This window comes from Castor canadensis, chromosome 16, assembly GCF_047511655.1.
Source record: "Castor canadensis chromosome 16, mCasCan1.hap1v2, whole genome shotgun sequence".
In the NCBI taxonomy this organism is placed as follows: Eukaryota; Metazoa; Chordata; class Mammalia; order Rodentia; family Castoridae; genus Castor; species Castor canadensis.
In genome coordinates this window covers 11,628,216-11,651,818 of record NC_133401.1, presented here as the reverse complement: position 1 = coordinate 11,651,818, position 23,603 = coordinate 11,628,216, and the positions used below count along the sequence as shown (strand labels likewise).

General features: G+C 44.3%; 2 protein-coding genes and 1 non-coding gene across 3 annotated transcripts in view; 1 reads left to right on the top strand and 2 right to left on the bottom strand.

Annotated features, from left to right (window-relative positions):
- Window positions 1-4,650, bottom strand: part of LOC109697928 (uncharacterized) — a 32,055-nt gene extending 27,405 nt beyond the window's left edge. Inside the window, 3 exon segments of the mRNA XM_074058704.1 lie at window positions 1,650-1,700; window positions 3,884-3,949; window positions 4,555-4,650. Coding sequence (XP_073914805.1) covers window positions 1,650-1,673 — 24 coding nt within the window. The 5' untranslated portion in view covers window positions 1,674-1,700; window positions 3,884-3,949; window positions 4,555-4,650.
- A 2,396-nt stretch (window positions 4,651-7,046) lies between these two features.
- On the top strand, window positions 7,047-7,119 carry Trnaa-agc (transfer RNA alanine (anticodon AGC)). Its single transcript has one exon. It is a non-coding gene; the product is annotated as a tRNA-Ala (tRNA).
- A 5,885-nt stretch (window positions 7,120-13,004) lies between these two features.
- On the bottom strand, window positions 13,005-20,801 carry Psmc4 (proteasome 26S subunit, ATPase 4). Its single transcript, XM_020181828.2, has 11 exons — window positions 20,646-20,801; window positions 19,790-19,888; window positions 19,489-19,675; window positions 18,109-18,255; window positions 17,918-18,027; window positions 17,735-17,828; window positions 14,142-14,309; window positions 13,981-14,057; window positions 13,674-13,842; window positions 13,418-13,473; window positions 13,005-13,253 (listed from the first exon to the last, which is right to left on the bottom strand). The coding sequence occupies exons 1-11, from the start codon at window positions 20,679-20,681 to the stop codon at window positions 13,140-13,142; spliced, it is 1,257 nt and encodes a 418-aa protein (XP_020037417.1). The 5' UTR covers window positions 20,682-20,801; the 3' UTR covers window positions 13,005-13,139.
- Between the last annotated feature and the right edge of the window lie 2,802 nt (window positions 20,802-23,603).

Sequence of the window (23,603 nt, the reverse complement as noted above, 5' to 3'; positions counted from 1 at the left end):
TTTTTATTGACTGTCTTTTTTCCCATTAGCTCCCAGCTCCTGAGCCAACTCTGGTTGGGTTTGGTTTTGTTTCTCCCAAACTCTAGCACTGAGCTGCCCGCAAACCAGATTTTAATGTGTCTATGCACTGCCATGCCTTACAGACATTGACACTGGTCTTAATTAGGCTTCCTTCCCTGTAGTGCTGCATGTATTCCTGCTCATTTACTTTGCTCTGAAGCTGTTCTTTCAGCTGTGACATCCTCTACACTGCTGCAAGATAATCTTGTTAGTCTCATGTTAAATCTAACACCATTAGAATAAGAACTATAGCCACTGTCACATATGGCTATTTAAATCAAATTTTAAATTAGTGTAGTTCCTTACACTAGCCATATTTCAGGTTTTTAATAGCAACATGTAGCTAATAGCTATCATACTGGAGAATGTAGATACTTAATATATCTATCATCATAGTTCAATGTAAAGAGCTGGTATAAAGCACACAGCATAAAATCCACTTATCGCATTGAATTTCCCTGAATTCAAAATAATTTGGTCACAATCTGATGATGGTGGCTAGAGAAATAACATCTTCCTCTGACTTCTTAGGCAGATCTGGATTCCTCTACTGGCTTTTTTATCTTCTACCTTACACTTAGTCGGTCTATTCTAATTTTATATTCTTTGCTGTATTACAAATAACTTAAGGGCAGCAACTTTGTTTTTTGTAGTTCCTTATATTCCTCTAATTACAATCATAAGATCCAGCACACTGTGAATGCAATTTTTTAGGTGATTTTTTTAGGAAATGGCTATTTAAAATATATGCATGTGATTTTTATCCCATAACAACTTATACTTAATATTGTAAGTATACTAAATACTTATACCAAATACTATAAATAGCTACAGCTGGCAACAGGTTAAGCAAATTAAAGTTAGTTACAGTAGTACACGAAGACCTTACTAATAGTGATATATTAGTTCTCATTTATAATTGGAGAAAGATATTCACAAGAACTACTGATTGATATGGGAAATTTTAGGAAGAATATAAGGTCACTGATAAAAGATTCTGTTGTGAGACATTCAGAATGCCTCAGTCTGACAGTTGTTAACTTTTCAGTTAGTTTTTTTGATGAACTAGTTTAAGAACCACACCTCTCATGAGAGTTGTCATGAGGACTGAGATAACACATATATACAATGTAATGTTATAAAAGTGCTTACTAGAAGTTAGATAGTATTATTAATCCATTGTTATTAGCTAGAATTTTTTTCTTAGTGCTGGGATCAAACCCAGGGTCTGGTGCATGCTAGGCAAGTGGCCAGCACTGAGCTACATCCTTACCCAACAGACTTATTGTCTACTGTTTTTTTTTTTTCCCATAGTAAAAAGTTGAGTCTCACACCCACTCTTCTTTAAATAATATTTTAAAAATTTTAGGGCCAAGCCTTGAAGATGCAATTATTTTTAAATTAACAACAGTAGCAAAATTGATTCTCAGAAAGATAACCAAGAAATGTCCTTTTGTGTTTGAAGTTACAGAAGGAAAGGCTTCATTTTTTTGTTTGTTTTCTAAACAGGGTCTCACTATGTAGCCCAGGCTGGCCTTAAACTCTCAATTCTCTTGCATCAGTATACCAAGTGCTAGGAAGTACATTACCATGCCTGGTTGGAAGGACATCATTCTTCATCATCACACTAGTTTAAGAACCTAATAAGGTGTACAAGAAGTTTAATATGAAATTCAGTTTTGTTCCCCTGACCTATAAAAAGATTTTCATTAATATTCATAGCTATTACATCTTGTTCTGTATCCTATTATACATCTTTTCTACAAAATGTTAGTTCCATAATGGAGCCTTAAAACATCTGGACAGCTGGGCACCAGTGGCTCACACCTATAATTCTAGCTACTCAGGAAGACTGAAGTTCAAAGCCAGCCTGGGCAAATAGTTTGTGAGATCCTACCTTGAAAAACCCTTCACAAAAGTGGGGCTGGTAGAGTGGCTCAAGGTGAAGGCCCTGAGTTCAAGCCCAGCACCGAAAAAAAAAAAAATCTCGACAAGGGAAGAGTTGCTGTCTTATGAAAGTCACCTTAAAAATCTATAAAAATGTATAATCCTGAAGGATTTCAGTATTATCAGATTTATCCCATGTGATAAATTGTACCATACTGCCATGCTTAATTGATTTATGAATATCTGGAAGGTTTACTAAACTTGAAAAAGTCCTTGGCACTTCTCTAGATGCACAGAAGCATAAGAAACTTTTGGTTAGATAGAACTACTTTTTCTAACTAGGACTTGGAACGTCTCTATGCCCTTTGACTGACAGTGCAATTTCTATTCTGCAGAATCAGAAATCAGAATTGGAGGGCTTTTGGTTGGTTTGAGGTTTTTCTGGCAGTACTTGAGTTTGAACTGAGGGTTTTGTGCTTGTTAGGCAGGTGCTGTACCAGTTGAACCATGTCGCTAGCCCCAGAATCAGAAATCAGAATCAAAATCGTTCAGTGCTATTTCTATTCTGGAGAAACAAAAGTACACTCGTGTGTACACTCACAAATGCACAGAAAAACTGCTAAAATATAACTCCTTCAAATAGTACTAGTAATGCTGGGGTTATTTTAAACATTCTCCTTTATAAGTCCCTGATGTAATATAAGTGTAATATAATCAGAAGTACATGATAAATCTATATCCAGTTTTAAAATAAAAAATTTAACAGGTTGAAAGCCAATTAGTTTGACATGTGTAGAAACAATGAGGAAATCAGTGTTACTGTTATAAAATAATGCCTACCAGTTTTTGAGCATTCTGCCTTCATACAAGATGTTTTTACTATCAAGATTCTTTGAACACAAGTTAGGTGAGCAGCATCTGCAGAATGACCAAGAGTTGTATGTGTGTAGTGTGGTGCTGGGGATCAAAGCCAAAGCCTCAAAACATTTGTGCAAAGCAGACTGAACAGTGTCTGGTTCTCCTATTTTTCACTGAACAGTCAACTGAAGTATTGCTTTGGATATAATCCTTATAAAATGCCTTCAAATTCCACTTTTTTTTTTTTTGGTAGTTCTCAGGTTTGAACTCAGGGTGCCATGCTTGCTAGGCAGGCGCTCTACCACTTGAGCCACTCCACGAGCCCTGTTTTTAATTTCATTTATGTATTTTGTAATTTATCTTCTTTGATCTATTGGTTATTATTTTTTTTTTGGCGGTACTAAGGCTTGAACTCAGAGTCTCATGCTCACTAGGGGGGCACTCTATCATTTGAGCCACTCCACCAGTAAATCCCACTTTTAATAAATGAGATTCATATAAAATTGAATTTTGATTATTATTTATCATTACAAATATAAGTACTTTTTATTCTTATGACTAAATCTTTTTTCTTTTTTTTTTCTAAATCTTTATAAATATAAATCTCAACTCACTCCCTGGGAAAATCCTGCCATAGGTTGCCACAGATTTCCATAATCAGACTTCCAATCACATTCCCATTCTTAAAACTTTACAAAGCAGAATACCATGTCACTTACAGATGCCAATCAAGCCATTTCTGATCTTGCCTTACTTTTAAACTGGGGTCTTTGGAGATCAATAATGTCATTCTACCTAGGCACTAATCTCTAGGAAACAAAGCTTTTTAACATTAGATTCCATGATATGCAGTTCTCTACCATTTAAAAAAGTGAGTACAGAAGAATGATTTGAAAAATGAGGAGGGGGCATTTGGAGACCAGGGAAGAAACTGAGTGATCTACAGTACGCTCCATCAGTCACCGGGAAGAAAGGCCAAGGACAGGTTCCCATTTCAGGAACAGAAAAGTAAATGTTCCCGTGTCCTAAAGACACAATGCATTTTATGAACAAAGAAGAAACAGACACTCACACGGACCTGGATTTGTAGATGTCCCACAATTCCCCCTCCTCTGGACTTTATTTTAGTTGAGAATGGCAGGACCTGGGGAGAAGGAAATCAGGAGACACACAGGCGACCGAGGAAAACCTCCCCCAGGGCCACATCTGCCCTGACGTCACACACACGGCCAGATGTGAGGGGAGGCTGGGATTCCCACATCCGAGGTCCGGGAAAGCGGTGGGCGCCCCACGGCCCCTCCAAGAGGGGACTCCCCATCATGTCGTCCCAGGAGTCCGTCTCGGGGACATTTCTAACTTAAAGCACCCCCGCGAGCCCCGGTCTGTGCCTTCTTTCTGGAAACCTCTATTGTAACGCCCAACGTTTGACTCTCTTCTTAGGGACACTGCCATTGAGGAGAGAGGACGGAGAAAGCCGCGCGCGGCTCGGTGACATGCACCAAAAAGCGCCAAGCACCAGTCTCAGCCTCACAACTGCACCCTGGGCGGGGTCACCGAGGTCCAACCCCCTCCCTCCCCGCCTTAAGACGCACGGCCACCCGCGGACCCACTGTCACACTTGGACACACAACCGCTCTTCTCCAGAGGCGTGAGGCCGGGACATCATACGCCACGTCCGCGCCCCGGGGCTCCTCACACAGAAAGCCAGCCCCGTGCACACTGTTCCCCGAGAGTCCCGCTCCGCCTCACCTAGAGCTGACTTCTTTTCCCGGCGCCACTGACTCTCCAGATGGCTGGGCACTTCCTCAAGAACGCATCGGAAAGCGCTCCTAGCGCCAGGCGAACGCCGCCCATGGGGCTTCTGGGAAATGTAGTCCACAGGCGAAAACTGGAGGCTCTGCGCAGGCCCAGGCGCGTATTGGACTGGCAGCCCCTCCTACTTCTCAAACACTGGTAGGGAAAGCTGAGAATTTACACCTGGGGACCGTCTCGTTCTGACGTGGATCGGTTAACCGATCCTGGTCACAATGCATGAGTGGCGACGGCTGAGTGCCTCCATGATTACGACCCGGACTCGGAGAGACACGGGACTAAGCGCAAGCTCCTTAAAGCGGAATTTTGTCTCTTTCTTCCCCTGGGTAGTAGCAGTGCCTGGGAAATGTGTATTTTAAACACGAGTGTGTGGCCCTTTGCACCTGTGAGCGTGTATCTGTCACTGTAAGGGTTATGGGATCGACTGCACCTGTGACTGCAAGTGGTTTGGAGATTTTCAGTGCGGTTTATTAGGACACATGGAGTACTGCTGCTGTGAGTATATGAGGGTTGGAGTTTATTGATGTAAAGCAAAGCTTCTACCGAAGGCATGCGGACTCAAGAAGGAACACTGTGATGAAGTCCCAAGACCTCAAGCTTTTATTGGGGTCTGCAGACATGGGGGTGGTCAGTCCTGGAAAACTGGGGTATGTGTCATTAGCTCTTAAGAGACTGGGCTGTATGTCATCAACTCCTCCCACATGTCAGGCGAGGGGAATTTTGGGTCTTGAATGGGGTCAGACTAGGGCTGTTATTTTCTGTGGGCTCCAGGGAACTGCAGTCAGCAAGACCCTGCTGTGTGTCACAAGCCAATCTGTTAACATCAGCAGTGTGTTTGTGGTTCCTTATCAACAACCAAGCCATGGTTCTTAGTCGTCAGGTTTCCTAACTCCCTGACTAGTCCTCATCAGTTTGCATGTCTTCGTGTGTAATTTGAATGTGAGATGGTTGTGTAGTGAATGAACACAGGAACATGTCTGAGACTATGTAAGTTAGTCCACCAGAGAACTACTTGCTTTATTTCAAATGATGAAACATTTTGCCCTCCTTCTCCCCTTCTTGAAAAATTCAGCTCTAAAACTATAAGGTCATTGCTCACAGCAATGACTCAGACCTTAGCACTGCAAGGAAGAAATTTCATGCAGGGGATGGTATAGTGCAGGGTGGCAGAGCCTTATACGAGAAATTCCAAGTGGTAAAATGGGCCAGTAAGGTATCACTAGAATGAGCAGGGTAAGGAGAAAGTCCACACCAAACATCCTAGCATGGCTTTCAGAGTCCAAACAGGTACTGAGTGTGAATGCTGTGCAACATTGGGTGTGGGACCCCAAATGGAGGTGTTGGTAATGTTCATGTGGGTGGGGTAAGAGTTGGTGAGTGTCAAACCTCAAGTGGGGTGAGTAAGCCTATGCATGGGGTAGGGGATGGCAGCAGTGTTGAGAGTTTATTAGTCATAGGGAAATTGATCTGGTAAAGTGAGTCAGGCTTCTCCCTGTCAGAGCAGGGTATTACAAACAGGGAAAGGGAGAAAAGTGAGACCCCTGTGAAACAGGATTGAAACCAACAATAACGGTACAAGCTCACAATTATCTATATAAATTTAAGCAGGTGTTGGGACCCTGAGGACACCAAGCTCAGTTCTGGTGTGGTGCCACTCAGCTTTTTCTTGCAGGGCACTGGGTTCCAAGATTGTCCTAGCTGGATATGGCACTGACTCAACAAAAGGAGCTGCAGTACTAAGCAACTGCACTTGGACCTCATATTGATATAGTGGCTAGGCAGAAAGCTAGGAAATCTGATGGCTGAGAACTATGGGCTGGATGTTGATAAGGAATCACATCCTGACTGCTGACGTTACTGGAATGGCTTGTGACATACAGCAGGGTCAAATAAAAGCCCCAGTCTGACAATACAAGGCCACCCCCCACACCCAATATGTGGGAGAAGTTGATGACACAGAGCCCAGTCTCTAAGTTACTAGCACATAGCTCACTCTTCCAGGACTGACCACCCCACGTCTAAGGCCCCAATAAAAGCTTGAGGTTTTGGAACTCCAGAGCAGCACTCTTTTTTTTTTTTTTTTTTTTTGAGTCTGTCAACCTGCTCATCCAGAGGATTATTTTTCTCTTGTGATTGCTTATATGAATAAGCATGTTTCTGTTTAAGTCTCTGTGTCCATATCAAAAACTGTTTGGCTCTCCTACCCAGTTGCCCAAATCTGGTGATGTATTTTGGCAAACCAAATCAGAAGACTCAGGGCCCCTGCTCAGGAGGAGGTGACTTAATTTTCCTCTGATTTTGGTAAACTAACCTGATTCATTAGAGTGACCTCCTTTTTAGTTCTCTCATTCTGGACTATTATCTTACAAAACTTAAACAGTGGAGATTTGCTTCTCTTCTGTCCTGTGTCTAAAGAGACCAAATAAGCTGGTGGAGTGGCTCAAGTGGTAGAGCACCTGCCTAGCAAGCATGAGGCCCTGAGTTCAAACCTCAGTCCCATCAAAAAAAAAAAAAAGACCAAATAATTACCTATTAATTTGCCTTTTGTATCCTAAACTATAACTACAGGGTTGACATGTAAAGATTTTAGGTTCTTTGTCTATTTTTTTCTCCCTTCTGCCTTTTTTTGTTTGTATTAAGTTTTGGTATTTAAGGTCATTCGAAAGTGTTTTGGTTTGTTTTTGTTTTTTTTTTTCTTTTTGGTGGGACTGGGGTTTGAACTCAGGGCTTCAAACCAGGTGCTCGAACTCCATGAACTAAACCTCCAGTCCATTTTCCTCTGCCTATTTTGGAGCTCAGGTCTCATGTAGTATTTGCCTAGGCTGATCCTCCTGATCTCAGCCTCCCAAGGTAGCCAGGATTACAGATGTGATCCACCAGCTCCTGGCTTATTTCAAAGTTTTGTTATCTTAGCTGGAATATAACATTTTGTAACTTTGTGTGTGTGTGTGTGTGTGGTACTGGGGTTTGAACTCATGGCCTTGCACTTGCTAGGGCAGGTGCTTCACCACTTGAGCCAGGCCTAACCCTCTTTTACTTTTTTTTGCCTAGGGCCTGTCTCAGACAGCTATCCTCACAGGTGCCCACTGCCAAGCCCAACTTTTGATTGAGATGGGCCTCAATAGCTTTGCCTGGGCTTCCTTGGAGCCACAATTCTTTTCATCTCCACCTCACCAGGAGTTAGGATTACAAGTGTGAGTCACTGAGCCCAGCTATATTTTGTAACTCTTAGACTCATATAGGACCAAAGAAGGGAAAACTGTGTAAAGACATCCTTTTAAAAAATCTAAGCAGCAGCAAATATTACATACTATCTACAGTCATGTGTGAAAAGATGACAAGGTTTTAAAAAAAAAGTAAGGAGATAAGGAGATACAAAAAGGTCATAAAAATTGGGGGAATAAGGATTTTAAGTGCTAATAAGGTTTTGTCCTAAACCCAAAAGCTTTTTCCAAAAATAGAAACAGGAAGACAAGGGCAATGTCAGAAGAGTAAAAGCATGTCACAGAAGAACTGTGTAAGGGTTCATACTGAGATACAACTAATGAAATATGGTAGGACATGAGGAAACAAAGTTGTAAGTGAAAAGACATTCTCTGGATAAAAAAGGGTTTTACATGATACTTTAAAAGACTGATCCAAAATAGACAAGGGCAAAACCAAAAGGCTAAAACATGTCATAAAAGGAGTGTCATAAGATATAATTGATTTAAAAAAACCTCAATACTGCCTTGACAATATTATAAAATAGAAAACCCAATATTGTCTTGACAAATTTATAAAAGGCTTTCTAAAAACTTCCCCTGAAATGCCAATAAAGCTGGGACACAAAAAGTGTGTGACTGATCTCTCTGATACAATCCACTCTCCTCTGTAAAAATGTATCCTTCCTTTACTAAACTTTTTATTACTTTTGCTACATTTCGCATTTTGCTTACAATCTCTAGCCTCTAGGTAACAGTATCTTACCACATAAGAAAGTGCATGCACCTGAAGATCCTGAAAAGGGAAGATGCCCAAGTGTGAGGGCAAGTCAAGACACTGAGCACCATCACCATCATCTGTTTTTTAGACATGATCAGTCTCATGAAGCCCAGGATGGCCTCAAACTCATGATCCTCTTGCTTCAGTCTCCCAAGTGCTGGGATTACTGTCATGTACCACCATTCTGACTGAACATCTAGCTGAAAGTTACACTTCTTCATCTGCCTATTCTTCTAAGGCTGACACTGAAGACAGTGAGTCATCTGGGATGGGTGCAGAATGATCTGTGCCATTGTGACATGTCCCCTAGTCTGTGCAGATTTTGTGATGACATTTGTCATGTTGCTGCTTTTCGGTACCGCGATCAAAGGAGACATTTTCAACAAGTTAGCAGTATATAGACTGTCATGTGAGGTATGCTTACTGTGTTTTATGTCATTGTGACCAAATACCAGGGCAGACAACTTAAGGGAGTATTGACTGATTTTGGTCATGATTTCAGGTCTCAGTCCATGTGGCAGAAGGGCCTGTTGGAGGAAAGTTCCTCACCTCATTGAAGCCAAGAAGTAGAAAGCATGCGTGTACTGGCAGGCTGTCTTCTTTTCACCCCTTTATCCATGTGGTCACAAATGGCATTTCCTCCCTTCTTTCAGGCTGAATAATGCTCTACTATCAAATATAAAACATTTCCCTTATTAACATTTAGGTTTTCATACATTAATTATGGTGAATAATGCTACTAGTCCGCGGGAGCACAAATATCTCTGAAATATTGATTTCCTTTCTTTAGATACATACCCAATAGTGGGTCACAAGATACTTCTAATTTTTTTTGAGAACTTTCACACTGTTTCCCATAATAACTGTACCAATTTACATTTTTACCAACAGTATACAAAGGTTCCCATTCTCTCCAACACTTGTTTTCTTGTCTTTTTTCTTTTTGTGCTACTGGTGTTTGAAGTCAGTGTCTCATTCTTGCTATACAGGCACTCTATCACTTGGGCCACACCCCCAGCCCTTTTTGCCTTAGTTATTTTTCACTTTCAGTTATTCAGTTATTTTATATTTTCAGGACTCCCCATTTTGTTGTGGCTGGCCTGGTCTCCTATTTACACCTCCTGCTTAGCTGGAATGACAGCATGAGCCACACCAATCTTTGTCTTTTTGATAGTAGCCATTCCAATAGATGACATCTTGTCACTGTGGCTTCATTTGCATTTATCTGATGATTAATGTTGGACTTTTTTCATATAGATAAAACCTTTTTAAGGGTATTTGCAACAACATAAACTTCTGGTTCCTCATCACACTTTTTTTTTTTTTAACTGATTAAGGTTTGACCCATGCTCTGTAACTAGCACTATTTTTGTGCTCAAATCATGCCAGCTTTTGGTCAATAGAAGTCCCTTTGATCTGGTTTCCATTTGGCGGTACTGGAGTTTAAACTCAGGGTTTCATGTTTGCTAGGCAGGAGCTCCACAGCCCTTCCACCCTGTCCTTGTAACACGTCCTGCCATTCTTTTAAGTACTTCCTTCTTCTCTAGTACAAGATGTTCATTTTGAACATTTCCTTTCCCAGCTCTCCCTTCTCAGGGAGCCCAGAGGGTAGCTCTCCCTACAATTTTTCCTCCACGGCACTTTCCATGATCGACAAGAATCATTCTTCCATTAAACAGTTCCCTAAAGGAAGGGACCAGTCCGAGTTTTTTCTTTCCAGAACATGTGGGTAAAATTGGCAAGTGGAAAAAGAACAGAGAAATCTGAAGTATGAGACAGAGAACAGTTGAAGAGATGGATAAACAAAAGTGGATGCATGTGCATTAATTACTTTGATGGGGGGTTGGCCAGCATTTTTGATGAATCCAAAGGTATCAATCCTTGTGGGTTACAAGATTCAATTTGTTAGGACCCTCCTCCTCCTGAAGGAGCCCACCCTCTAGCTGTTACAGTGCCTTCCTCTACTGCTTCATTGAAACTCTTGGGCTCCTCTGATCTTTCTGTGTTTTGATTGGCTGGCTTTTGAGCTGGTCTCTCACCAACTGGCTGAACATTGATGGGAAGGGTGGGATGGTGCCCCTGCTTAGGTTGGGCATGGTGGTGCTGCACTTGGGAGGTAGAGGCAAGATGATCTAAAGTTTGAGCCTGGGCTGCGGTATGTAAGACCTGTCTCAAAAAAAAAAAAAAAAAAAAACCATACCAAAACAAAACAAAACCTCCTTTCTGGGCATGAGGTGAAGCGTGAAGAGGGTGCTGCCTAAACACCCTCAGTTGAAACAGTACCCAAAGCTAACGGCTCAAACCATCTGTTTTTGTGGGACTCCCAGATCCTCACACTTCAGTCTACCAGTGTTGGAAAAACAAAAGCAGAAACATATAAATGTGAAAACACAAAAGCCATCTTCAGAACACACTTTGGGAATCAGCATATGTCTACCTCTGAGTTCCAGATACCTTAATGACTGCATGAATTTCTCTGGAACTCGCAAATCATTTTGCTTGCTTTTTTTCCCCCTTTTAAGGCATCTTCATTTTTTCAGTGGATATTCAGTTTAGTGGAAATCACCAAGTCCTTGGATGATGTTCACACAAATGTGTAATACACTGTTTCATTATAAATTTATATTTTGTGCACACAGTGTGCTGTTTTTTATAATTAAAAACAAGTGCATATATATATATATATATATATATATATATATATATATTCATTTCCCCTTGCTTTTGCAGAGTGCAACAGAGGAAAGAGGTGCATGTTTTCCTTGGCAAGGAAACACCTGCTTCAAAAACTTCACTTCTAAGATGTGAGACAGTAGCCAGGCTGCTCAGCAAACTATCTGTACTGCACTAGCCAAAAGCTGTCCTGATACTGCAAAGTCACATTAATCTTCTGTTGGGCACAGACAATCTCACAGAATACCAACATCAAGGCTGCTCTGATAACATAACAAAGTAAAACAAAACAAGTTCACTCTAGCCAGGTGTGATGGCAAAGACCTATAATCCCAGCACTTGGAAAGCTGCTACTCTCCAATTATTTTTCCTTATGCCCTCCTCCCTCCTTAATTCCAAATGTATACTCACATATTTTTTTGAAGAAACATCCACTGAATGTCTACCATGTGTAGGCCAGGAAGGTTGAACTGTGATCAAGCCATATCCCTGACTAGAGTAGATTCCAGCCTAGAGGGGAACAAGGAAGTCTAACACCATGGAAGCTTGGCTGAGCAGAGCATGAACAGGTGCAGGGAGCACAGGTAAAGAACTCCTTCCTCATTTTGGGGGGCCAGGGAAGTTGTCCAAAGGGAGATGTCTAAATGATATCAAGAGAGTGAGAATTGACAGGGTACAGATGGATGGATACTCTTAAGCAGGCTAAGGAAGTGCATATGCAAAAGGCTAGAGGGAGTTCACACCTTCAGGCTCTCCAAGGCTGGGATGCCTTGACAGTATTTGGATGATGGGCTCAGAGACAGGGTAAGCGGTGAGCAGGGGGACTGGAGGTGTGGCTCAAATGGTGGAGTGCCTGCTTTGCAAGCATAAAGCCCTGAGTTAGCCCCAGTCCCATCAAAAGCAGAGATCAGATTACACACAGTCTTCAAAACCATATTAAATGGCGGCTAAATGGATGAGCAGGTGATGAATGATCACAGGATATAGTACAGGTAATCAAGAATGAGGAATTGTGAGTAATGAAGATGAGCAAAGCTTTAACCAGAAATGGAACCCCAGCAGTCACAAAGACAAACTGAAGGGAAAGTCTCAGGCATTAAAGAAACACGGAAAAGGATTTACAAGTTACATGTGACTTCCCTGAGTTATGCCAGATGTCACAGTTCTCCAGACGCAGAGCAACATGCCCAACAAAGACTCAATGTGCCCAGCCAGGACAGAGAACACTTCAGGGACTTGCCCCTGAGCATATGGACAAGCATGAGCACTGGGATGCCAGTGAGGACTGGAGGAAACTGCTTAGCAACCAAACGCATCTGTGCTGTGACACAGGTGAAAGAGACAACAGCCAGAAACATTCACAGAACCAGGGCATTCAACCTCCTCCCTCACTCCATATCCATGCTCTGCTCTGGATCTCTGTAGAGCTGTCTGTCCTTAATACTACTTCAGAGTGTAAGGAAGGCAGGAATCACTGAAAACCCAAATGGTCTGTGGGAAATGAGGGTTGGGCTTTACTCCATGGTCAAGCTTCTGTATGAGATTCATTTTCCATCCCTTTCTCTACATTTTTGAAGTCATCTGGTTTAAATTCGTTGCTTCTCTCTCAAGCTGCAATCTGGGCCATGTACCTCACCCGCTTATCTGTCAGATCAGCTGGGACCCAGTGGATGCTATCCAAGGTTCAAGTTCTCCAAAGGAGTTTAACTTCCAAGAAGAAATTAAACAGATTCAATCCAGTCCATTTATTGAACAAACAAATCCTGGGTAAAAAGAAAAGAAAACTAGGTTTGGGGATAGAGGTACCTAGGGAGGTGACAGAAGCCCCGGCCGTGTGATGTGGGGTGGTGTATGGGGCAGGGGGATCATTTGTAAAACTCATGTTCCTGTTCATCCTTCTTGATGACAGTCTTGTATGCTTTCTCGAAGTCCTTGGCCAGGACAATGTAGCGGTTCTCACGGACAGCCAACATTCCACTCTGTTGAGAGACAGGAATTAAACTCTACTTGTGATGGTGGAGGAAGAGACAGGGCCCAAGACCCCAGGGATGCAACAAGGGACAGGACTGAGCACAGTGGTCTCTGGGAAGGGGAAAGGACTTCATACACCCCTTGCTTGAATCAGAGAGAAACCATTGCTCACCTCTTGACAGATAGAGTTGATATCAGCTCCTGAAATCTTATCTGGCCGGGCCACATCTGCAGCAGGTGAGTTAAGGAAACCATTCCCTACATGATGGGGTAAATGCCTGGAGCTGGAAGGCATCCTAGGGTCATCGTGGTGACCATCCCTCCTCCCTAGATCTTGGTTCCCCCCTGCACAGTGTGGTGTTGGTGGTGGTAGCAGAGGCAGAGATGAAGACAGATCCTCATTTCCCCTTACTTCCAGAGCAGGATACAATCTTCCAAGTCAACCTCCTCAGAGAGGTTCATCTTGCTGGTGATGGTGGAGAAAATCAACCTCTTCTGGCGGCGGTCAGGGAGTGGGAATTCAATTTTACGGTCCAGGCGCCCTGGCCGCAGCAGGGCTGGATCCAGGGTATCTGCTCTGTTTGTGGCCATGATCACCTGGTACCAAGAGAGGCTAGCTCAACATCTGCCTTCCCTATGCAGTCTTTGCTGTCATGACACCCAGTCCGCACTAACCAGCTTCCCTTTCCCTGATTCCTGTGCCACGCCTCCCCTTGTCCATCTTAAACTTCAAACCTTGACATTGACATTCTGGTCAAATCCATCCATTTGATTCAGCAGTTCCAGCAGGATTCTCTGGACCTCCCTGTCAGCTGAGAGTATGCAAATACAGTCAGTCCAGCGCATGCCCTACAACAAGCCTGCCCGAGACCCGGTACCTGTTGGGCATCACTCACCCCCAGTCTGGGCATCGAATCTCTTGGTGGCAATGGCATCAATCTCATCTATGAAGATGATGGCGGGTGCATTCTCCTTGGCCAGGCGGAACACATCCCGGACCATGCGGGGGCCCTCACCCAGGTACTTCTGTACAAACTCCGAGCCCACAACCCGGATAAATGCAGCTGATGGGAGAATGACAAGGGTCAGATGGAGATGAGTATCCTCTGGGGACCCTTCTGCTTTAACTGAAACTGGGAATTCCTGAAGACAACCTGTTCCTTGGACACTTGCTCCTAGCAGCTGGGTCATTCTCAGGCACAGGGTGAACCTAAATCCAGCCCCAAGGACCAGCCATCTGCTTGGGCCCCACAGAGACACAGCAGACCACATCATGAACTCTAAATACATCATTTTTTTGGCCCAATACTTAATGATGAGGCACCTCCAAATTCACTAAGAACAAAGAACACAAAGCAAGTGTGCAACTTCTGTTCCAATGCAGCTAAGCTTGTTTGTCTGGACTGGAATTCTGGACAGAACAAGGACGCTGGTGGGACTCTGATGAAATATGAAGGAAATCTATACTTCAAAGTATTGTGTTGACATTAATTTCTTACTTTTCATAATTGTACTATGGTTATATAAGAGTAACACTAAGGAACCTAGGTGAAGGGCACACAGGAATTCTCTAAAATCATTTTCTCTAAAGTTATTTTCAAAAAATATTTATTTATGGTGGTACTGGGGCTTGAACTCAGGGCCTAAACCTACCAACCCTTTCTCGTGATGGGTTTTTTCGAGATAGGGTCTCATGAACTATTTGCCTGGGATGGCTTTGAATGGTGATCCTCCTGATCTCTGCCTCCTCAGTAGCTACGAATACAGGCATGAGCCACTGTGCCCAGCACCAACCACAACTCCTAATTAGTAAATCTTGACACTTCTACACATTGAGTATTCTGTCCTACAAACTGTGCACAAGGCTTAACATTAGCTGTCATGAAATCCAAGTCTTCTAATTGGCAGGCAGAATTCTTTTAGACTGTAAGTAGTCTGAGACTGTTTATATTCAGAGCCCTCATGATCTCTTCAGCCTCACCTCCTAAACCCTGCCAAACACAGCCTTTACCTCAGTCAGTCTTTCAAGAACACTATCTCTAAGTATCTACCACAGTTGTCCCTGGACACCAGAAACAGGAAAGAACAAAAGCAACAGGTCCCTGCTCTACTGGCAGGTAATCTACTCATGAGTTTTTAAATGAATTCTTTCTCACCTCTGGGCCTTTGCACAGGCTACATTCTGTCTGGAATGCACTCTCCCAATCTGTGTGGCTGGCAGACTTCTCACACCTTGCTTCCTCTGTGAGTCCCTTCCTGAGAGGCTTACTATACAAGCTGGATCAACACTTCTTCCAGGGCAATCCCACTGCCCTTCTGCTTCCCTGGAGTATTGACTATTGCACAGACTGTCCCCTTTCTTACCTCCAACCACTTGCCCCTCAGCTTCAGTCCACTAACAAGTCACAACACACAACTCACCCTAAGAAAAATATTGCATTATCTCATTAACACCTCATAATCACCCCATGGAATTAGGGCCTTTTCTTTTTCTTTTTGGTGAAATGGAATCCTTACATAGCCCTGGTTGGCCTTAAGCTCTCTTGACCTTCCTGCCTCTACCTCCTGAATGCTGGGATTACAGGCATGTACTACCATGCCCAGCTGGGGCTAGGCTGAGAGTCAGAAAACCTGAGGGCTACGAATCATGACTTGTGTAAGTAAGCATATCTTGGACTGCTGACATTAACTGAAGGACTTGTGACATTCAGCACGGTCTTGCTGACCCACAGGCCCCAAGGTCCACAAAAACAATAGCCTCAGTCTGACCACCGAAGGCCCCAGACTTCCCCTGCCCCACATGTGGAACAGATGACATGCAGCCTGGTCTCCAGAAGTTAATGACACATGACCCCATTTCCCAGCATAGACCACCATAAAAGCTTGAGGTGTTGGGACCTCCAGCACAGTGCTTTTTTTTTGGAAGTACGGGGAATGAACTCAGGGCCCTCTACCACTTTGGCCACACTTGCAGCTTTGTTTGCTTTAGCTATTTTTGTTAGTAGTTTCACATTTTTGCTCATGCTGGCCTGGACTTCAATCCTCCTATTTATGCCTCCCACATAGCTGGAATGACAGGTATGAACCACTATGCCAAGCTTATAGGTTGAGATGGGGTCTTGCTAACCTTGAATCATAATCCTTCTCATCTCTGCCTCCCAAGCAGCTGGGATTACAGATGTGAGCCACAGCACCTAGCCTAGAGTGCTCCTTTTTCAGCCTGCCATCCTTCCATCTGGAGGGTACATTTTTGCTTTGCTTTGCAAACCTGTTCCTGTTTAAGTCTCCTATATGTCTACTGTTGAGTTTTTCTCTGATGAGACCCAGAACTCTCTGGCCCCCAGAATGAGTGACCTGCATCTGGTGACATATTTTGGCAAGCCAAGCCAGGAGACTGAAGGAGACCCCCACTTAGGAGTGGTGACTTTTTCTGATTCTGGTAGTCATACCTGATTCCTTATCAAGATGGAAGGACCACCTTTTTAGTTTTGCTCTCATTGTGTACTATTTTCTTGCAAAACTTGCACAACAGTAGAAACTTATTCCTTCTCTCTCCTGGGCCAAGAAAGACCAGATACTTGTTTCCCAAATTGCAACTACAGGGTTACCATGTAAAGATTTGGGGTTCATTGTGTATTTTCTTTCCCTTCTGACTTCTCTGGCTTGTACTAAGTTTTGCTGGTCAAGGTCATGTGGAAGTTTTATTATCTTAGCCAGTCCTGGTAGAATATAATATTCTGTAACTCTTAGACTCATGTAAGACCAGAGGAAAAAAATTTGTAAACAACTTTGAAAAATCCTAGTGACAGTAAAGTTTACCTAATAGCTGCAGCTATATGTGGACAGGTGATCTTTGTTTCATTCTATCATATATATAATTTGGGTTAACGAATAAGGTTAAAAACCAATAAATAGAAGATGAGATTTTTTTTTTTCAAAAAAGCATTTTTGGATAAAAAAAGAACTTTGTATATAAGTAAGTTTTTGTCCTAAAAACAAAAGTGTACCATCCTGATGGGAGGGTAGGCAGACTGAAGAAAGAGCATTGTGCTGGAGGTCCTAAGACCTCAAGTTTTTATTGTCTCTGCACACATGGGGGTAGTTGTCCTGGGAAACAGGGTCAAATGTCATTAACTTCTGGAAACTGGACCATCAACTCCACATGTAGAGCAGGGTGGGGTTTTGGCTTTAGATGATCAGATTGAGGCTATTATTTTTGTCAGCAAGACCCTGCTGTATGTCACAAGTCATTTTTGTGATTCTTGTGATCACAAGATGTGACTCCTTGTCAACATGCAAGCCATTGTTTTCTAAATCTCTGCCTAGCCCCTATAGCATAAGGACTTGAAGTCATTTGTCTAGGATTACACAGCCAGTAAGAGGCATACCTGGACTATGACTCCAGAGCCCGTGTTTGTAGTTCCTGTGCTATTCCATTTCCTTTGGAGGATGAGCAGGCAGGGAGCAAGGTGAGGGGCAAAAGGCTCACCTGTTGTGTGATGTGCCACAGCCTTTGCTAACATGGTCTTCCCACAGCCAGGTGGGCCATACATGAGGACACCTCGGGGAGGATCAATGCCAATCTGAAACCCAGAGGTGGGGAAAGGATGAGTCTACAGTCCTGTCACCAACCCCAGATCCAGTGGGGTCTTTCCCTGCCCTGCTACCTCACCTGCTTATAGAGCTCGAAGTGTGTAAGCGGAAGCTCCACAGCCTCCCGCACCTCCTGCTTCTGGATGTCCATGCCTCCGATGTCTGCATACATCACGTCTGGCTTCTGGTCTGGTGGGAGAGCAGAGCTGGGGCTTCCAGCCTAGAACACAGGGCCCCTTGGGAATCCTCGGTCCTACCCTCCCCCCTAACCTGAGGTGAGCATCATGATGCTGCTATCAGCCTCAGGAGGCAGCACATCCACCAAGGCATTGCTGTGCTTGTGAAGGGCCACTGACGCATTGGGCTTGAGCAACTCCCGATCAATGGTGCTCAGGATGCGCACATAATAGTTGGAGCCTTTGGGAACAAGAAGGAAGAGGGGAAATGAGAATTGCCAGGGCCTCAAAACTGTCCCTTCCACCCTCTCCCTTACTTCATAGTTGTACCCTTCAGGTCACCAATATTGCTCGCTGAGACACAGATGGGCCCCTCTCAGTCTCCAGTCTTGCCTCTTCTAATCCATCCCTCACACTCACACTAATAACTTCCTTGTATGTCTATGGCCCTGACTCTATATTGAGTTCCAGCTCTGGATGTCCAGCACAATTCCCCCTGGGTATCTCTCACTCAACATGTTCCAATATAATCCCTGTATCTTTCCCAAAATTGTGCTGCTCCTCCCAGATCTGTCTCAAGGACACCTACTACCTCCAAGTCCCCATAGAGAACCCTGAGCCTTGTCCTAGACCTTTCTCCCCTTCTCTCCATAGCCCATCAATCACTATACCCTTCCACCCAGCCTCCCAAGTCTCTTTCCAACAATCCTTCTCCTTCTTTTCCTGGCTTCTGCCCTGATTTAGCCCTATGTTCTGTCTAGGTTTCCTCATGATTCCTGGTCACCCAGCCTCCATCTCTCCTCTCCAATTTGTTAGACAGATGCACAGCAATCTATCTTCTGATCATCAACTTGACTGTCCAATAGTCTCCTAGACAGCTCCCTGAAATGTCCTAGACAGTTCTTACTGCCTCCCTCCAAACCTGCCCCTCTACCCTGTTGCCATTTTTAAGGAATGCCCCACCGTTCTCCTGAATCTCACATTCAGAGATACAGGCCTCACCCTGGATGCCACCCTCCCTTCAATTCCTCATACCCCATCACTACAATTTCAGGTAGTACCACACCTTTGCCCAGAACCTTTATAAAAAGATGGCCTGGCTCACAGAAGCAAAGGCCAGAAGCAGGAAAAAACAGGTAAGACACCAGAGAAGATTGGACTTAAGTTAATAGTAGCAATTACCAAATACTAAGCCCTTACCAGAGCCAAATCTCTTATGTGCATGTATTATACATATGTATGTATATATACATATAACTAAGCAGCAAAAAAACAGCAGAAGACAGACACTTACGAAGTAAAATAATTTTTCCTTTTGGATCACTCAAAATCCTTTGAAGATCACCACTATTAAACTGTCCTATCTCAACAGCTGTAATGTAGCACATGTCAGTCTCCAGTTCCTGGTACATGGCAGGAATTAGGTGTTGAGTGGACAGGTGACTGAGGTGCTCCTGCCCACCTCTCCACTCACCTGTGGTAGAGCCCACAATAGCTGTGTTCTGATCCACAGCTTCCAGAAACTGCCCAATAACCAGTGGGATGCTCTGGATTCGCTTCACCTCTTCCTGGGCATGGAGGAATTCCTTCTTCAGGTTCTTCTGCTCATCCTTGATGTACTCCTCCTGCACCTCCAGGAACTCCAGCTCTTGCTGCAACTTCTGTGAGCACAAAGAGGAGAGAGATGACTCTAGGCCTTGCTGTGCCAAGGCAGAAAGTAGGGGAAGCATGAGATGTTAGGCCCTGTGCAGGATTCAGATTGGGGTTGAATATACCTTGTAGCGACTGTACAGGTCCTCCAGGTCCTCAGGTTCAGGGCCCAGGAAGGACAGGCCAGTCTGGGGCCGGGACACAGACAGTGCTGGGATCTCATCCTAGACCAAGAGGAAGAACTCAGATTTGAAAAAGAGAATTCCCTTATGAGTCCCCTTCCCACTTCATCATGAAGTCCTCCACTTCTAACAGGCTCCCAACATCATTCAGTTCCTCCAAATAAATCCTGGAAACTTAACCCTCTAAATAGGTTTCTGATCTCTAAGCAAGCCCTTTTTCTCAACTTGCCTCCTAAACGGACCTGCTCTGATAAGCCATTCATAGCATGATCCCAATGTCATTAACTAGGATCTAAATGTTCCATCAACTCCTTACCAGTGCCTCACCTCAAAGATTTCTCATGTCAGACTCCCAAATCACATTAGGGACATGCATTACTCAGCCAAGCCACAAGTAATATCGCAACGCCTTCCCCAATCAAGCCACAACCATCAGCCATTCCTCTAGTCACACCGCACCAACATCCCAAGGCCAGGTCCCATATACCACTCATCTCCAGACTCAACCCCAACCCGACAGGTCAACGATGTCCATAATCACCCCTAGCCAGGCCTCGGAAAACCCTCTAACGCCACTACCCACCCCCCAACACCCCCCGCTTCGCTTCCTGAACCTTGCCACCGTCCTAACCACTTGGCCACCAAGACAGGCCTCGGGACGGTACAGAGCTCCACACTGCGGCCTCTGAAGTCACCCAAAGCCGGGCTGGGATCCTCAAAGTCACCTAGCCTCCCTCACTAAGGTCTAGCTTCACCCCGCCAGCCCGGGTCGGCCCCAAAACCCAAATTCCCACCGCACCTGAGCCTTCTCCACCAAGATGCCTATCTCCTCCATAGTGACCAAGCCCGCCTGTGTGTGGCTGGGCCAAATCAAGTCACTGCTTCCGCTGACGACAGCGGAAGTTTCCGGCCAACAGGATCCTGGGAAACGTAGTTTAAGCTACCGCCGAGAGAGGGCTGCACAAACCCAATGGAATGAAGTGCGGCAAAACTTCCGCCCCAAGACACACTTAGGCGCCCTGCGTTTCCCGCGAGCGCGCGAACAGGGTTGGCGTCTTGCGCGTGCGCAGTAGTGAGCAATGGCGCCATCTTGCCCAGCACCGGCTCGCGGGCCTGTTGTCCAGTAGGTGGCGCAGATACATTGCTCTTGAGATTGAGGAGTTGGGCACAGTCTAGCTGCCAAGTGCTCTGTCATTTACTGGGGGACTGGAGTGGCTTTGGGCCGGATTCCATAAAAGGGGTCTTTTAGGAGGCCTCCAGTTTCCATGGAAAGTGTCTTTTAGACGGTCTTCTCATAAGCCACCCCCAAGATTGTGCCCAGAAGGCACCACCCTGGAGTGGGAAGCCCAGTCTGCAGTTCCATAAGAACTGGAACAAATAGAATCGGGGCTGATTTTTATGGAGAAAGAAATGGACATCAAGCCATGAAGCCACGTTAACAGTCACAAATGGCAGAAATGGCAGAACAGGATTGGAACCTTGGTTTGTCCCCCAAACCTGTGCTCCTGGTACTAGGGATACAAACACCAGCTACAATTTTTGTTAAGTAAATTTGTACTGGAGTATAAGGACATAGAGGAGCACAAATCATTACCTTATAGTTAGATGAATTTACACAAATTGAACGCCAGGTATAAATGAAAGGAAAACGAGGGAAAAGAACTGAGGCACTTAAGGAAAAGGAGAAGGACAGACTCTGAGAAAGAATCTGCGACCTTCACAAGCAGCAGGCCTTTATTGGGAGAGAGAGGCGTGAGAGGGGCCCTCGGCCATCAGAGTAGGCCTTTCTCACAGGTTGGGGTTTTTAAGCACCCTGTGAGTGGAAAAGGGAGGTTGAAAGGGGATGGGCATTAAGCAAGGCAGCTGGGGAGGAGAGTGGAGGGAAGTGTTGGACATTTGGTGGGAGGATCATCTGGTCTGAGCAGCCTGTCCTGTTGTTTTTCTCTGGCCTTCTTATCTGAGGTAGCCATATTTGCATTGTTTCAGTGTTTCTTGACATTCCAGTATTTCAGGCATATATATATTATATATATATAAAATATATATTATATATATGGAGTGGGGGGCCACTGTTTGTATTCTGACTACTTCTGGCTGGCCAGGGGTGAGGGTTTTTTCTTGTCAAGCCTGGAGAGTTTGTAGAAATATAATGGCCTTGAGTTGCTCCCCTGAGGTAGCCAAGGAGTTAGTGGTAATACATTCCTGTAAAAGTTTTTGAAGAATATTAATGAGACATAGAAGGAACATTAGGGCCAGACAAACAAGGATGAGTGGGACTGCCAGTGGGATGAGCCACAGATACAAAGAGGAAAGAATATTAATAGGTTGTGAGGATGTTAGCTGTTGTGCCTTCTCCTTGAGTTTCTTTATCCTGTCCCTGACTACACCAGAGTTACTGGTAAAAAAAAAAAACAAAAAACCAAAACCAAAACAAAACAACAATCCTATCCCAGGAAAAGGCATAGCCTGCCTTTTTTAACTGTGAGGAGATCTAGTCCTCTACTGTTCTGTAGGACCACTGCTACTAATGAGTTAATCTGGTCTTGAATTGCAGAGATCTGTAAGGCAATATCATTAAGGCTTTCTTTTAGGGCTTCTGACAGTTCCTGGAACTGGCTAATTGATACTTTTAGTCCAGCTGAACCTGTTCCAACTCTAGTGAGAAGACCCAGTCCCACCACCAAGGGGGTGAGGCCAATATCTCTTTTGTACATATCAAGCTAACAACCAGAATGGGGATTATTTCTGTGTTAATGGTGTATGAGACTGGGGGAATTAAGATGAGTGTACAAATTTCCATCCAGTTAGTAGGCACGCATGTATATATTTGTGACCCATACAGTAAGATGATCCCTATGGAGGGGAAGAGACATCACATTAACTTGAAGGAAAGGAGGGGTTCTAGTTGATCTGCATTTTGCTCTCTTCATATGAGTGGAAGAAGATGGAGAGGGAGGCCATTAGAAGGAGCTTTAAGAGAGGAGAAGAGGCATTGGTAGGTGTGTGTGAGGACTCCATGATGAGCCAGTGGGTTGACAGGTAGAGAAAGAGCTGGGAATGAGGTGTGAATAATAGTTTGAAGTTACTCTTGGAGAAGAGGTTTGAGTTGAGTCCCAGTATATTGAAGACTGGAATGGCACTAGGTTGGAGTCTCCCATTACAAAAGTCCGAGGTGGCTGTAGTGAACTTGCCCTGGGAGGCAAGGAATGGTGGTGTGATGAAATGAATAGGTTGAGGGTCAAGAAGTAGGCCATTTTGATGTGTTTGCACCCATTACTCCCTTGGTTAAGGAGTTTGAGTTGCCCATGATGGGGGGGTGGGTGGGAGGAGAAGGATCTGTGCACAGCAGGAGACATTAAGGGAGCCTATGGGCCAAGAATCTGGAAAGTAGGGTCTTTGTTTGCATAAAGGTGCTGTCCCATAGAGGTCAGCCTGGGCTATAGAGCCTATAATACGAGGAGGCGCTTTTGGAAGGGTGGAGTGTTGTGAGTTTCCCAGTAGGGGTGTTAGTAGGAATTTTAAGTCAAATAAAGCCTTGGGCTTTATTTGGGCATTATTGCTTTGTGAGCAGCAGGTGGAGAACACAGTGTCCCTGTGAGCCGAGCTTTGATATATGGTCCCCCTCTTGTGGTGGTCTACTAAGGTGGCAGGAGTGCAGTCCATCCCTTTTCAGTGGACCTAGTGCAGATCCAGCAAAAGGAGAATTTGGGATTGATGGCTAAAAGTAGTTGAGCAGAGGTATTAATCAAGGGAGAGT